The following is a 16751-nucleotide window of genomic DNA, read 5'->3' as shown; positions in this document are numbered from 1 at the left end:
CATTATACATGGTCTCAATTGAACACCCTTGCTGTCATCTGATTAGTCAACAAAAAGTGAAAAGAACTAACTTCAAATTTGCATCCGTGAATGCTTACTGAAAACAAATGACAGTTTTGCTTAAACATCTATGCTAGAGAAATGCTGCCTTGAGCAAGGAATGGGAACTATATAGAACTTGCTATGTGAGCAGCCCTTGTTAAGTAATATACTTTGATTCAAATGCTGTGAATATATATATATATATATATGTATATATATATGTATATATATAAAAATAATAAAAGTACTTCAAAAAACAGTGATTCAGTTCTGAACTCTGCCACCAATTTCCTGAGTGCTGTTGGTCAAGTCAATCTGACTTGAGCTTCAGTTTTTCTTCTGGAGCAGAAAGAGGCAATTAATACTTCCTTTCACTGTCCCTCACCATTGTAGCAGTAAGTGTATTAATGATGTGATATTTATGAATACTGTAGTCAAAGAAAAGGAGGAAGGTGATGAGAAAACAACTCAGTTGAAGAGAAGTGACTTTGTGGACAAAGAGTGCCATAGGTGGCAGTACTGGCTTACTCTGACATGAAGCTATGCAAAGGTGCTTATAGTATTTTCAAGACAGACACTGGTCCAGCTTTAGTACAGATGTGTTTGTACAGCACTCATAAAACCTGCTGCACCTTGCTGACTGTAGTATGTCTGTCTGTATTATATCATGTGGCTGGAGTTGCGTAGATGTGCAACCCCTCACTTTCCTCATCTCATTTGGGTTTGTGCTGCATCTGTCCTGGGGCTGGTCCTGTGTGTGTCAGTGTCTGTGTAGGCACCTCAAGTAGTTAGCCAGGTCTTCCCATCACACAGTTGTTCTGGTAACAGCACTTTTTACGTAGTTTCCCTACTATGAACTGAATAGCACTACTGCAAATGAATAATGTCCCTTTTCCTGTGTATCTCTGAACTCATATTTCTGACATTGTATCCGTTTCAGAGAAGCTTCATGCTTGTTTGTTAATCTAAAAAATCATTGTAGGAGGAATACACAGAAGAAAATATTTTGGTCTCCGTGTTTAGAGACAAAGCAGGTATCTACTTGTGTAGGTGAAATTTCACAGATTTTGAAAGTTGTCTCACTTAAACATAGAAGACAGCTGCTCAGTATAAATGTATACAAGAGCTGTGCTTACAGGTTGCCCCAGAAAAGCACAAACAATGACAAGAAATGTAGTTTTGAGATGGACAATGTAAGTAACTTAAAGATAAAATTGAGGACAAAATATAAATGTTTCCTTGAATATGATGTCACTATGTAACTATGTGTGCATTGGGTAAGGGCATTTTTTGGTAAACATTTAAGGTCACTGTGTTTTCCTTGGAAAAGTCAGGTTAAAAAAAGTCACATTAAACCTTTTTTCATATACAGATACTCTTGTAAAATGGTTATTGTTGAAGGGACTTGTGTATAATATCATGGTTGTCTTTGTATTAAAAGGAAAAGAATAGAACTGCAAATCTTTTTAAATGAAGTGTTCCTGCACTAAGATGGTTTATATATATTATAATATTATATATATATATATATATATATATATATATATATATATATATATATATATATATATTCCACAGAATACTAGGTAACTTCATACTGGTGCACTCACCTTAAAAATGAAGGAACTTCATGAAAGTCATGTTGTCATCCTCATTTTACCAGAGATACTAGAAGAAGCTAGTCAGTGTTGCAAATACAGTTGATGTACTTTGAAAATGAAGCTAGGACTTGTGTGTGCATGGTGGGGAGGAGGGGTGTGTGATCACTAGGTGTTTGTAAAAATGTAATGCTTTCTATTTTAATTTTATACAGATGAAACACCAACCAACAATTCACAGCTTGGTAAGTTGATCAGAATTCTGAGAAAGCATGAAGAGATGGTTTGAGTGAACCATTTTGATTCAGCTCTATTCACTGAGCTAGAATTTTTCTTTTTTTCTTTTTGTCATTTAAATAAGTAAATGCTGACGCACCATAAAGAAAACAAGCAATTGGTAAATCGAGAATGCTCAGTTTAATTTGTATACCCAGCCCCACCAACACAGTAACTTCTAATTCCTGAGTTGGCTTTGAAATGAAAATCTGCTTCTATGACATACAAGGGTGAAGAAACATTGCAACTGCCAGAAGCAAAATTAAACTTAAGTAGTAAAATCTGCTCATGCCATCTGGGAGTTGTGCAGCAAAATTGTTGTTATGGTGTAGTCCAGTTCAGTTCACAGCTCAAAGTCAGAGGAGTCCCACTTCAGCTCTTGTTCTGAAATATGCTGCAGGAGAGATCTGGTCTTTAAGTTTTACAGTGATTCTCTTTTGGGCACTTGGAAGACTTGTTTCAGCTTGTATGTTATTCTGCTGGTAATGAGGAGTAGCTAATGACTAGGAAAGGTTGTTCAAGCTTGGGCACCCAGGTGGTCCATTGGGCCATCCTACTTCTTACTTGCTCATAACAGGACCCAGTGGCACAATCAACCTACTGTCTCCTCTGAACTTTAGTAGCTATTTGTTCTCTTCTTTTCTCAACTTAGACCCTTTAGAAGCAGCTACCTTTCCTTTCTGGCATGGAAACAAGTTTTCCCTAAAACTACTTACTGGTCTGTTCCTACCTATGGGTGTCATTAAAATAATAAAGGCAATTTTTCCATTTGCTGCACACAGCTTGGTATTGTAATGGCTGCTACCTTTCCTTCCCATCCAAAGAAAACAGCAGCCTTCTTACCATTCCACAGCACCAGCCTTCCTGTACCTGTTCTCCCAGAGGGGAGCACAGAGGTAGTGAGGTAGGATTACTACTGTAGTAGGGAGAATGATGGGTAGGGTCGGAAAGCATCACAGGGTTGAGAAGGAGATGGCCACCTGAACAACAGAGAGCTGAATTTTTCCAGCTTTAAGGAGGGGGGGATTGGTGATGTGCAGGCTGCTTCTGGGAAGAGCAGTGTGGCTTCTCACCTAGAAGCTGCCCTGTAATTACACTGGACTGTCCAGCACTGGTAGTGCAAGAAAACAGCTCAGGCAAACACTGATTGGTGCTTTGGGTAGTACCTACCACTCAAATGTTTTGTCCTCTGCTGTAAAAGATGGTACGGGCTGGATATGTGCATTGTAGTGTTCAGGCTTAGGTCCATGAACAGCCTTTTTGAGCTACACTAAATAGTAAATACATGTGTTGTATCTTCTCTCTGAGACTGGATAAAAATGTTAAGGGGCCTCCTGTAAAGGTGTGCAGACAAGCTTAGAGTATCTGAGATCTGATTCTAGATATGCCCGTTAAGGATTTTTATATCCATCATATTGAGATGTAGCTAAGGATATCAGGGAAGAAATCATTTTGTTAATTTGCCTAGGCCATAAATCCTTATGCCTCACCTTGATAGTTTTTGGGCAGTAACTGTCTTGCTTTAAATAGGACAGGTCAAGTTTGGTCACCCAATGTGAGGGGTTTATGCATGAAGTATTCTTACTGTCTTTATTCCCCAGCACAATGCGTATTGAAAGAACTAATGACTATTTTCAAAGTATACTTATATTTTATCGAAGCAGACAGGTACTTGATCTGAAGCAGCTTTAGTCCCTCCATTGTAATTATTGTTGATATATAATGTTGTAATGGAAAGATGGACGTTTGACACTGCTGAGAAATTCTAACCAGACCTTCCCTGTGCATTTTTATTCTTGCAGCTCATCTGAATGGAGCTCCTTTCCAGCTGAATGCAGTCACCAGTGCACTGATTTCTGGCGTGGTCATTCTAGGAATCACAAGCATTTTCTTTTTTGTACGGTCCCTAACACTTCTGCACAGAAATTGGCCCAACAGTTCAATGTTGAGTGGCATCCGAAACCCAGTTTTCAACTAAAAGTGATTTACTTGCACTTTTTCTTTGGGGTTACCTTTCTTGTTCATGAAATACGTTGCCACTAAAAAAGAAAAAAAAAAAAAAAAAAGGCATAATTCCAGCTGTATCCAGCTGCTATTCCAGCTATTCTTTATCTGCAGACTTGTTAGATGTTGTGTAGGTAGGAAGCAGTGGTATTGGTAACAGTCCTAGGAAATTATAAGAATCTCAATTGTGTTTGTGATCAGACTATGTGACATTATGCCCATGGGTGTGCTGACAATAGAGCTTGTGTCTCCAGCTTCCTGGTAAGTTCTTCAAGCTGAAGATGCTTGAGGTGAGAATCTTTCCAAGTATGCCATTCTTACACAAAACCTGACACATTCAGAAACATTCCTTAATTCATATACACCTACGAAGATGAGGATCACTTCTATTTTGTCATGTTTTGTCACAGATTTGAAAAAACAATTGTAGCTCAGGAGGAACTTATTATCTGCCGTGGCTAAAAAGAACCACAGAGAGACTTAGAACAACAAGTGAATTTTGTTTATTATTAATTTGAAAGTATTTTCTTAATATATGTCTTCAGTTCATTTGTGCTGATATCATGAAGTAAAACAGGACAGAATTTGGCTGCTATCTTTTGAGTGTAGGGTAAATTGCAGTTGGTCAGGAACAATGTGGCAGTTTTTGAGGTTGAGAAACTTTTTTTTCCAACAAAATCACTGAGAACATGAGCAAATTCTAAACCTAATATTCAGAAGAAAGCTAATTTTGCTCAGAACCTCCACAACCACAGTCTTCAGTCAAATTTTAACACTGGGAAATGCTCCAAGGGGAGAAAGTATTTGTTTAGCCCCTGCAAATACAAACAACCAGTGCCAGAACTTTCTGGATCTGAAATTATATTTCGAGCCTAATTTGGCAGTAGAACTCTAACACCCCAATTTGTAAGGTCCAGTTTTGTCCCGTGAGTTTTGTAGTTCTGACTTTCCTGTCTACATGAAGAGTAGTAGATCAATGGTTATTTCTTCAGCAGATTTTCCCCATGGATTAGGCTTCTTCATTGTATGGATAAAGGGAAGAAAGCAACTAGAAAAATAACAGGTCAGAAGCAGTACTTTACTGTTGACTGAAGTGAGTGTGAGTTACCAGGTGTCTTCAAACAGGTGCAGCTGTGTAGAATAGAAAAAATCCTAGTACTAGAGAGGCCAAAATAGATTTGACATTAAGCTGGACTGGATAGGCAGTTGGGATTTTGGTCACAGATTCAGCAGTTAATTTGGAATTTCATTTTTTCATGTACTGTACATATTGACCTAGAAACACCTCATTAATATTTATGATCATCGTCCTGTGTTAACAATGTCTGTGTTTTCATTAATGTGACACAACTGGCTAATGATCAGGGCTTCTTGGCTCTCAAGACTAAATATATAGAGACTTGTTCTCAGTTTTGTGATCCTGCAAATGCTGTATAAAGGCCTGTTGTTTGCAAAGTCAACTGTGCTCTAGTTTGGTATCCCTAACAACCAACACTGTACCTGTTTTCCTCCCGTCTTAATACCTCAGAAACATTTTTGCACTTCAGGGGTTAGGTCTGATGACATGTAAAACATGATTGTTTAATAAAAGTATTTGAAACACTTCAGAATGAATGCTTTGTCTGAATTGGTTTCCCCCCTCTTTTAAATTGTTTATATGTGCATGCAGTAACCTCATTCTACAGACATGAAAAGTCAGTTTGGTTAAGAGCTTTCAATATAAAGGATAAATTAATATAGGCCTACTGGCCCTTAGAATGCAGTGACAGAACTCTAGAGATTAATGTCCAACTCTGGATAGAAATAAACCTCAGATAATCTGGTTTAATTTACTCATAAGCAACCACAAATTCTATAAATGTATTTCATACTTCTGAATAAGCAGTTTTAGTTGAAAGTTTCCAGTGATGGAACTAGATACCATCCTCAGTGAGCTTTTTCAACAGTTAATTACTGTCCCTAGTACTTCTAAAAAGACTCCTCCAAATGTGAACATGCCCAGATTAACTTTCTAGTGATTAGAAGCTGCTGTGCATTGGTTAGACTGAGGGAGACCCCTTTCTAACAGAAATATTACATAATTTGCTTAATACTGCAGGAAAATAGTAAATGTTGCTGCAAAAATTTGAAAAACAAAAGCTGTTGGTATAGTACCACACCTGTCCTATTTCAGTTCCTATTTCTGGAAATAAATTGTGTTGCTTTTATATAGATAGAAGTAACTTACTGTAATTAACAAAGATGTCCATAAAACTTGTAAAGGTGTTTCATTAGCTTGCTCCTAAAATTTCGTTACCTGATAATGTAATATGCAAACTGTGTTTTTCTTATGTAAGGTAAAATTTTTGGAGTGGTTTGTTCCTGTGAAGAAACAGATTAGGTGGCGTCCTGTGTTGTTTAACTTTTCTCATGTGGAAACTTTTAGGTACCAAAAGGAGATCACATACCGGTTGAGTTAGTGAGGAGGGTTACTGCAGTCATCTGCAGGAGCAGATGCATCTTTATCTTAATGATTTATGATCACACGATGCATCTTCATAACTCATTGAGATAAATGCATCGAGGTGCATGTGGAGACCACAGCCAATGACCTTACCCCTTTGAGTTTCAAGAAACAGTTTAAGCAGAGTCGGGGTGGATGTGCACAAAGGCTGCATCTTACTTATTCGAAGGCAGAACATTAGGTGAGAGGGGAGGCTAAGTGGCTTGAAAGTGTAAATTATGTACTCCTGGTTCTTGAGATATTGGGTTTTAAATGGAGAAGTGAATTAAAAAGTGTGCTCTATATGAAGGAATTTTTAATCCAGGTGCCTAATCCACTCAGATACATAATGTGGGTCTCACAGGTTAAGTGAAACTAAATTAGTAAAAAAAAAAAATAAATATATAATCTCCCCTAATAGAACCCCATCCATTAGTGGTGCCCATCACCCATGCTTAAGCACTTTGCACAGAGGCCAGGTTTCTGTAGGTAAGCACAATGTACTGAACAGTTCCTAGGTTGGTGACCCAAATGGGGCAAAGAGAACAGACATCAAATGAGTTTAAATTTGGTTTAAATCCAGTAGAACTTAATCTGTACCAGCATGGAAATACTTCCTGGCTTTGAAAGAAATGAAAGGAATACCCAGCTGAAGCTAAGCACACTGGTACTTGGGATAAATTCAGTTGATACTTGACTAACAGGTCTTGGCAAGGTAAGCTGGAAGTTAATCAGGTTTTCCACCTCATTTGTCAGGCAATATTTCTTACTTTTGGTGTCTCTTAGGCTCTACCAATATTTCAGAAGCAGCAGCCTTATCCTGTTAAGCTACTCCTCCTTTCATCTGGAATAGACACAGGCAAAAGCATTGTGATAAACTAGGAAATGTTGCAAGTGTGGCAAACTGGTCCTGCCTTAGGTTACACCTAGTCTTTATTTTGCCACTTGGACATTTCTAGTACATTTCAGGAAGAAAGATCATCACTTTTCTGGTGGTATGGAGGTAGAAGGGACACAGCAGAGTAGCTCTGCAGAGTTATTAGTAACTAGACTGATCATTTGATACACAGTCAGTCTTTCCCATTCTTTAGGAGAATGTTTGTACAATTTGGGAACAGATCCTTGAGGTGGTGGAATTGAAAGTGTAAGGGAGGAATATTCTTCATTAAGTGATTTTCCACATGCAGAAGGTAAGCTAGTCATTGCTGGCAAACTGAGGAGGGTTGCTGGCCAGGCAGATTTGAAATGCTGATATTACTTTTGTAACCTCTGCTTTTGGACTTGTGGTACAGTGTGGAAAGCACTTTCTGCTAAAGCAGGACCCACAGCAGTCCTTGTGACCAAGAAATGCTCAGATGTTCTGAAACTTTGCTTGCAACTTACAGCTAAAAGGGGAAATTAAATCTTCAGTGCTTTGGATTGACATGATAGCGGTTCCAGAAGTACAGCATCCTAGCCTGAGCGGCCATTAAATGGTGCCCATCCTTAACTGGTTTATTTATGCTCAAAACTTAGGTCTCTGAGGTGCATTTATTAAACTTGCTTATTTTGCATAAGCATTTAAGAAAAAGCTTCCTTCAGCATGTTTTCAGCCAGTTTCCCTGGACTGGAGAACTAATGGGAAGAGACTTGGTGTTCCTGCCAACAGCGCACCAGGCTTCCAGACAGGATGGAGAGGCTGGGTGATACCCACTAACAGGTACTGCTCAGGGTGAGCAAGGCAATGCTTGCTGTACTGACTGTTTTCTACCCAGGGCTTTAATCCTGTGTCTCTTAATTCAAACTGATGTCTGTCTCCGTTTAGTTGCTTTATTATTCTTAGCGGGTGGTAACATCTGTCTACCCAGCAGCTGTTTTGAGAGACAGGAAGAGTTTTTGTGCTTTTTAAACTGTTCAGAATGCTTTTTTTTTTTTTTTTTTTTTTTTTTCATGGCTTATGAAGTAAGTAAAATTCAGTGATTTGGGTTCATCAGTGTGTTCACAAGTTAATTTATGTAGCAGATACTCCTGATTTTTTTCTTCTCCAAATTGCAGTGAATGAGGATAAGTCTGTTGATTCAAATGCTGATTTCAAATGAATGTAAGCGGACAAGTTGAGTGTGGGATCTGCACTGGCTGTTTCATTTGGCACATACAGGTATGCACCTTCACCAGGTGTGTACGCTGTGTGCTGTGTTGGGATAAATGTTCGCAGCATGCTCATGGGTAGCATCTTGTTTGCAGTGTTAAACCCTGCTACTGGATGGCAGTGGCTGAGTCGGTGTCATGCAACGGAGTAATGCCTGCAAGGCTTCCCTCCCTGCAAAGCATGGACCAGCACCGTGACTAGCGTGGACAGAGGCATGTAATGGGTGCCTTATAGGCTGTGTGGCCCACTCCAGCAGCACTTTGTATGTGCTTTATAACTTGGCAAAGCAAGGACATAGCCTGCGTAATGCTTTTGCTGTTCGGTTGTATTGCTACCCATTGACATTGCTGAGTAGCTTGTTCTACAGGCAAACACTGCAGACGTGACCTGATGGGAATGCTGATTACACAAACCAACAGAGGTATATGAGTTAGTGGGAAATCAGTGAGTAATCTCCTCTCTGGGTAATTGTGTTTCCTTCCATAAAGGAAGGCAGAGCCGTGAAAGCAGGAGGCAGTGGCGCTATGGAATAGGGCAGGAGAGAGGCAGCCCCTGCAGATTGAGGTGTCAAAGTGTCAGGGTACAGGGAAGAGACCTGGCTCTTTATTCCCTGCCACTTGGGATTCTAAGGCTGTGTGATGTGATTAGACTTGGTTGCATTTTTTGTGGTGCTTTTGGGGCAACCATGTGTCTGTTCTTGTCCTGAGGTGGTTACTGCATAGGGCAGGCTCTGTAGTGTAACCTAGGAAGTTCTGTCCCATCCTAGAAAGCATCCTGTTTTGATACTGAGCCTGAAACAAGATCACAAGTGGACAGAGTAAGATCTTAAGCACTCACGTGCTTTCCTCTTGTTCAGATAACTTCTGCAGTAGGAATAGGCTTTGGTGACATTTCAATATTTTCAGCACTGCTAGCTGCAGAATCTTTTATCAATACTTTCAGAGGACTGCATTGGTATACAGCTCAGATAAGAACCTCTTCCTGGAGTTTTTATTAAATAAATTGCACTTAATAAAGGTGTTTCTAGTATATCAGGCCAAATCTGTGGATTTGGCTTGGCTCTTATATTAAATGATTTAAAAACAAAACTCAGACACAATTGGAGTAGGGCTCTGTTTCAATCACTACTCTAATTTTTACTTTGTAGAACAGAAAGTGCTATGAACTCATGCTGGTGCTCTGCCTTTGCTTTTTTTTTTTTTTTTTAAAAAAAACAACAACAACCAAACAAACATTTTTTTCAGTTATCTGCAAGCTCTTTAAATGTATTAGGTCCCCCAAAGGCTTCTCTCAAGGCAGAACAACCTTCATTCCCTCAGCATATCCCCCCAGGACAAGTTTTCCAGCCCCTGGCCATCTTCATGGCCATCAACTGGGCTTGCTCCAGTCAACTGTTGTTTTCCTACCATTGGGAGGACTGATACTAGATGTGATCCAACGAGTGGTTAGTAGTGAGGGGAAAAATGCTTTCCTCAGCCTGCTGGCCATGCTCCTGGTTATACAGACCCCTCCTCCCCCGCAAGCTGTTCACCCACCCAGACCACAACAATCTAACTTAATTAGAAGAATACTGTTGGAGATGATTTGGGAAAGTTGCTAATAGTAAATGACACCTGCTTGGCACTCAATCACAGATCTAGTCATTTTTACAGGATGGTCAGGCACAATTTTACCCTTGGTAAATCCACATTTACTATTCCCAGTCACCACCAACTTTTTCTTGTGCTAAGAAATGATTTCCATGTTTCTTGTGTGATTCCTTCAAATGCCAAAAAGCACTTGGGATTCAACACAGAAGGCCTGAGGGTTGCTACCTGCAAGTAGCTATGAAGCTTGTGGTTGAAGTCTGTTTCCCATCCGTCATTGCTTTGGACTGCCCTTGCAGTCCAAAATTTCTCCATTTGTTCAGAGAGATTTTGCTGTCAGTTTAAGTTTCATGTCCCACTGTTCATGTATGATAGGGACAACGATGCTGTGAAGTAAAAGTTTATTTAATCAGGAAATTACATCAAAAATCCAGTTCTGACAGAATGCTGATACTGTAAAAATGAGGTTGGGAGATGATTTGAAATGGTTGTGTGGTTCAACCAGTTGACTCTGGCCTGACAATTTAGACAGTGCTTCTGGATCAGTCCCTTCGTGCACATAGCTGGGTTGAACCGACAGATTCAAGAGAGCATGTGCTCTGTGCCTTAATTTTTAGCCTTGCTGATGAACCCTGTCTGCTCAAACCAAAGGTTTAATCCTTGGCACTATTCCTAGTGCGGCTTTGCCCCACTGTGTCTATCTGACATTATTCTGACCTGGCCTGCTTCTCTAGGATTACTTGGCACTGTAACCTCAGGTATTCCCATGGGTACAGTTAGCTCTTGCTGCTCCATGGGGGGGGTGGATGCCTGCCTTGGCCATCACTCTGCTGTTTCTGTCCAGCAGTCCTGGTGTAACCCTGGGTCATGGCCAACAAGGGAGCTGTGACAGCTCTGCCTTTGCTGTACTTCTATGTCTGAATGCCAGTGCCCTCCCTTCAGTGGTGGGGAATGGTCATGCCAAACTGGTGGCTGCTGCTTTCTCAATTTCTATTTACCCAGGATGGGGCACATGGGAGCAGACTGACGGTAACAAAAGCGTACAGTGACTAACAGTCTAGAAAATAAGTTCTCATTTTGGTACATTTCAAACTTACTGCTCCTCCAGGTAAGTTTTCAGCAAATAAATCCTGATGCTCAATATATTGAACCTGGATTTGCTGTTGTCATCATACTGGAGGGAAGAAATAGGAGCATGAAGTAACTAAAATTTAAGCCACAGCACAACCTTATGCTAATGTTTTTGCATTTACCTCAAAATTGAAAATAAACTGATTTCAGTTTGTTTCAGTATCATTTTTGTCTATTCTGTTCTGGACTGAGTTGCACAAAAAAGTTGCACAGAAATATCCTTTGATTTACCTGGATGTAAAACCAGCATGAAGGCCCTTTACATTTAACAAAATAAAGCAAGCAGGATACTTGCGTTCTCAGAAGACAGCCCTCTTATGTATTTCCTCAGCTGTTTGTTCATATGATTTGTAAAGGTTTCCTTTAATGCTGCAGAGGCTATTTGCTATTCTCATTGTTTTATGAGTTTTGCAGAGGAGAGAATCTGAAGAGACTCTTACATCCTGCTTCTTGTTTCTGTTTCTGTGATTGACTGGCTTAATTCCACTTATAGGTGTGCTGGGGCTGCCAATAATCTCCTTTAAGGTGGGTATGGAGATCGCTTGTCTTGTCCTGCCTGCAGACAAAGAAGCTGAGGCTTGCTGCTGTTTGTACTCTCTCAAAATAGCTTTCCCCTGTGAGAAATACATCTGTAATGACTGCAAGGCAGTGGATATACAACGGAATAGCTAATGGTATCCATAGCCATGGATTCAACATGGTAAAAAAAGAGCAGCCTCTGAAATAGTTGCCTCACAAATGAATCCTGTTTGAATGGCTGAATGAAACATTGAAACATGTATTTTACAGAGACATGTAAATTTTGCGGTGCAAGTTGTATGCTTGCTTTTCCTCATTCTTTTCATTCTGTTAATAATTCTCTTTCCTCTGACACTTCAGTTTCCTATCTCAGAAGTTCTCTGAAACCTCTTTCCTTCTCTATTATTCACCTTTCAAGATCTGCAGCAGCATTGTTAAAGCTTTTTACCCTCTAAGTTGTGCTACAGCTTATTGGTGTCCCTAGTGCTTCTGATTCTCCACTGTTTTTAAAGAAGTTATGGAGCAGCTGGAAAAGTACCTAAGAAGGAAAATGATAAGCAGCAATCTGAATTATTTCATTGTTGCTTGATGTCCCTTGACTATGTATTTGCTGAAGGTGTCTCGATGAAAGCCAGTGTTTGCAAAGTAGTCTTTGGGTAGGTTTTTCTTTGGAAAAAAAAATTGTACATCCTTCGAGCTTGGCTGAAACACCTCTTCTGCTTTCCTAGACTATAAAGCATGCTTTAGGACTAAAGTCTATCTGCATTTTACATTTTACTGTAACTTGGTGACTTAGTTAGTCAGGGATTCTTTTACTGAAAGATGAATGTGGAGGACTGGTGTGCAGCAAACACATGAATTGTGAAGATTTTAAGGGCAGCTCAGAGAAGTTTGTTCTCACTTCGTTCACTCAGTCATCCGACAAGCTATGCTGCTTCAAAATCATGGAGAGACAAGGGATTTCATAGTCTGGTTTGGGTGAGTAGGAGATGGTTTTAGGATTACTCTGCATATTGTAGCGCATGTCTCAGCTGAGTGTCTGTAAGGAAAGCTAAGATATAAGGTTGCTGTTTGGGAGCCGTGCTGTGGTGACTGCCTGCCTTCAGCTCCCATGGCTGGGTAGGACACCTGGCATGGGGTAGCTACCAGATGATAACTGAAATGCTGTAAAAAAAAATAGCCTAGTGTGTGAAGTCCTCCTGAAGCCACATGAGGACATCTTGCCTGCTTTCCTGAGTACATGTCTATTACACCTTGTATTACACTTGAATAAATCAGATCTTCCTTGAAAAACATATCTCAAGGAGAGTGAATGCTTAGCACTGGATCAGAACATGACAGAAAAGTGGGAAGGAATCAGCATTAAGATTAATGAGCGAGAATGAAGAGAGGTTTTGGAAGTGAAGGATGAAAACGCATCAGGCCCAGATACTTTTTCTGAATCCAGACCAGAATTGCCTTAAGCATGTGCTACAGCACTTTCCAGCTACAGGCATGTCAGAGAGGTAGGTTATAGCCAGGGACAACAGTGCTCTAAGTCTACGTGTTTATTTTCCTGACTACAGAGGAAGGTGTGACAACAGTAAGCTAGCAATATTATGATTGACTACACAGCCACAGTCAGATTTTAGCAGATGGGCTATTAGAGAGATTAGATCCACACTGAAAATGAAGTAAAAATTAGGCATATCAGGAATTTATGTATCTCTACATAAAGAGATGACTTAAAATTCTTGACTTTATCTCTTGGCTTCTGTTGAAAGATGTGGAACTGTTGTCCTGCAGTCCAACAACAACTCAATGCCTATTTTCTACTGGGACTGGCTCATTCCACGAGCGGTGGGAGGATTCTGAGCCCTGCAGCTATATATATTTTTTGGTAATTTATATCATGTCTGTCAATCATTAGAGTATTGAACAAGGCCATTTCACATCACCCAGATGAGTTCTGAGAAAATGACTTTGTGCTGCAGAGTAGTATCACACTTTGCTTTTATAATACTGTACGTTGTACTGCAATATTTTGAGAATCTTTTCTCTTATGACATGGCAACATTTTTTTTTTTTTTTTTTTTTTCCAGTGGTCAAAGACCAGGCAGATGCCCTTTATTACCTGCATAATAAGCTCCTTGGTGGTGGCAAGGAGGAATAAACTGCTTTTTCAGGGATAGTGACAGAGCAGTTAAAAAGCCAGCAGCAAGTGCAAAAAGGTGCTTCCTTTTATATTAAGTACTTTCATTCAAAAGAGGCGATCTTAGGAAGCCTTTTGAAGTGAACAGCACCATTTTGACTGTCTACACAGAATATGTTCACGTTCAGGCCCATCCTTCTGAAATTGGCCCCTAGAGCAAACTCTTTCAAGGTAGGCATCACTCTGGCTTGGAGTAACAGCAGGAAAGCTGCTGCTGGAGCTGCTGAAAGTAACTGCCAACAAAATACTGATAAGTGGCAGGTATGAGCTCCTTGGCAGATCTCCCTCAATGAATACAGGTTTATGATGACTTAGTTGTATTGTTTTGATTTTTTGATCTGCTATCAATAATCTGTGAAGGTGTTTGCTTTGTACCTTTAGTTAGTACAGAAACTTGACTTGTTGATGTGCTTATGTGCACAGAATGGCCTGTGGTCTGCTTGATCATGTTTTTGACAGACTTGGACAACAAGAGCAGCAATTCCCTTGTTTCACACCTAAATCTTTGGGTCCAGGTGCTCCCTGCATCTGTCTTGCAGAGCCTCAGGTCTGACCACGATTTCCGAAGTCAGGTTTCTTGTCTGAGACCAAGTGGGATGTAGCATCAGTGTTATGTTAGTGTTTTAGAATTGCTGCCATGCCTTAGGTTAAAAAGAAATCTGTCAGAAATCTAGTAGTTGCAGCAGCTTCTTGACTGTTCTGTTGCAGATGGAGCTTGCCTGGTGTCCAAAACCAATCTCTGCTGGTTTTCTCTGCTTTATGTTCTGGTGGGAGTGAGACTCAGGACCAGTGAAGTTATACAAAGAAGTGAAGCAAGATCTTTCATTCTCAGAAGGCTCCCCTGTACCCACCAAATAGTTTAGTTAACTGTCTATGGGATTTAAGCACTTTTGTTTTGCATTTATTTTTTTTTCTTGTGCGATGCTTTTTCAAATGGTTTACTAAAGTTTCAAATGGTTTACTAAACATTCAAACGCTTTTTTCAAATGATTTACTAAACCTCCCTTAACTTTAGAGGAAGCTGAAGAAATCTTGAAACTGTCAGACTAATAATCCCTTTGTACTCAAATTGAAGGAGTGACTAAGGATGATGTGCAGGTGCCTAAGCCTAGACCTCTAGTGACATTTTAGTCATGCTGGAATATTCTTCCTGGTCTCTGTTTTCCACTCCATAAAGATGATCATCTCCTGTAGGCTGTGTGGCAGATGTCTTGCTCACACTAGTGCACTAAATGTGGATGTTTAACTGTCTGAGACTATCACCAGCTCTTCATTCGTATTACAGTTCAGTTGCTAAAGAGCAGCATGAGCAGATATCGAGAGTGCTGATTCTCAGTTCAGTGAAGGATACTGGCACCACATACATGCTCATCCCCATGAGGTCACAAAGACAAGCAGCATAGGAAGGGCTGTGTATAGTCATGTCAGAGGATGTAAAAAGCATTCATTATTTACCTTGAAACAGAGAATGGAATAGAATTCAGTGCAAAGCACTGATGAAATAAAAAAAAACACAAAGAGAATTCCTACACTCTTGTTCTTGTCTTTCTTATTCGTTTCAGGGTCAATTAGAGAGTGCATTTGGCCTTTTTAGACTGCAAGTCTAAAGGGTGTTGTGGAGTGCCTCCAGGAGCAAGGAGATGCTTGAGGCAGAATGGTAAGGAACTTTCAGCAATTAAGAGAAGTGCTACTGCACATGCCCGGACACTGAGGGTCAACTCAGTTTTCTACTGTGTTATCAGATATGATTGTTGCAAAGCAGCTCGCCACAGCAGTCACTGGGCTGTGCAGAGCAAGGAGCTACAGACAGCTGAACTCCTTAAAATATAAGCAGAGAGCCTCGGGGACATTGGGTGATAATCTCTGGTTTGGTGTTGTGCTTGTCTGTTCGACCTTGAAAGACATAGATAACCCACAAGTTTATTGCAAATCACACTACTTTGCTCATATTCTTGATGCCCTCTGTGAGAATGGCAGGAAAAAAAGTACAGTGAGGAGACCTGTTAATATCTTCAGACATTCCCTGCAAAAGAGGGAACATCTCCTTCCATGTGAGAGAAGACAGGAATATTGTTTTATTTGTAAGATGGTGAGAGGGGAAGAGTAGGAGAACAAAAAGCCTCAGTGACATCACAGACTTAATGTATTGTAGAAGGAAAAAATAGAAATATCCTAGGGATAAATGACATAAGCTCACTAACCTCCTGAAACATCAACTTATGAGAAACTCAGGAGAGGTTTTTTTTTTTTTTGTTGTTGTTGTTGTTTTTTTTTTTTAAATATCTTCACTCTTCTTATTTCTTATAACAATGATCTATTGGCAGATATATCAAATTCATTATTTCTTTTGTGATAAAGCATTGATGTCTTAGGAAATTGCTTTTTTTTTTTTTTTTTTTTTTTTTTTTTTTTCCCTGTGCTAGAGAGATTCCTTTTATGTTAGCCAAGACCTGGCAGTGATTGATACTTGGAAGTAAGGAGTGACATTTGAATAGTCAGAGCTGCAGTGACCTACTTCTCATAATAGCTTGATAAGAAGCTTCATAATGGATTGCTCTTCTGAAGAGCTGTATCTTCCAAAAACATGTGCTTCATGGGAATTTTAATCTAACCTCTGCCCCTACCTACCTAACAAAACATGTGAAAGTATAAAGATTTCCCAGTGAGTGAGTCTACAAAACTGCTTGAAATTAGTTAAATTGCACAGGAAGCGTGTTTGACTAATAAGTCAAAACGTGAGAAAAGCGATCATGTCACACTGCGCTAACTCTCATTAGAGTTGGGCACAGAGGTG

General features: G+C 39.9%; 1 protein-coding gene across 11 annotated transcripts in view; it reads left to right on the top strand.

Moving 5' to 3' along the window:
* Positions 1–5534, top strand: part of ZPLD1 (zona pellucida like domain containing 1) — a 103243-nt gene extending 97709 nt beyond the window's left edge. For 6 of the 11 annotated variants that reach the window (XM_084508628.1, XM_084508623.1, XM_084508622.1 and 3 more), the window contains 2 exons: positions 1856–1885; positions 3719–5534. In XM_084508628.1, coding sequence (XP_084364754.1) covers positions 1856–1885; positions 3719–3894 — 206 coding nt within the window. In that variant the 3' untranslated portion in view covers positions 3895–5534. The remainder of the gene's footprint in view (positions 1–1855; positions 1886–3718) is intronic. The other 5 variants (XM_084508627.1, XM_084508620.1, XM_084508624.1 and 2 more) reach the window with 1 other exon arrangement.
* Positions 5535–16751: the final 11217 nt, after the last annotated feature.

This window comes from Aythya ferina (assembly GCF_964211825.1).
Source record: "Aythya ferina genome assembly, chromosome: 1".
Taxonomy (NCBI): Eukaryota; Metazoa; Chordata; class Aves; order Anseriformes; family Anatidae; genus Aythya; species Aythya ferina.
Note: the sequence above shows the minus strand (reverse complement) of the source record. Positions and strands in the feature narration are given on the sequence as shown.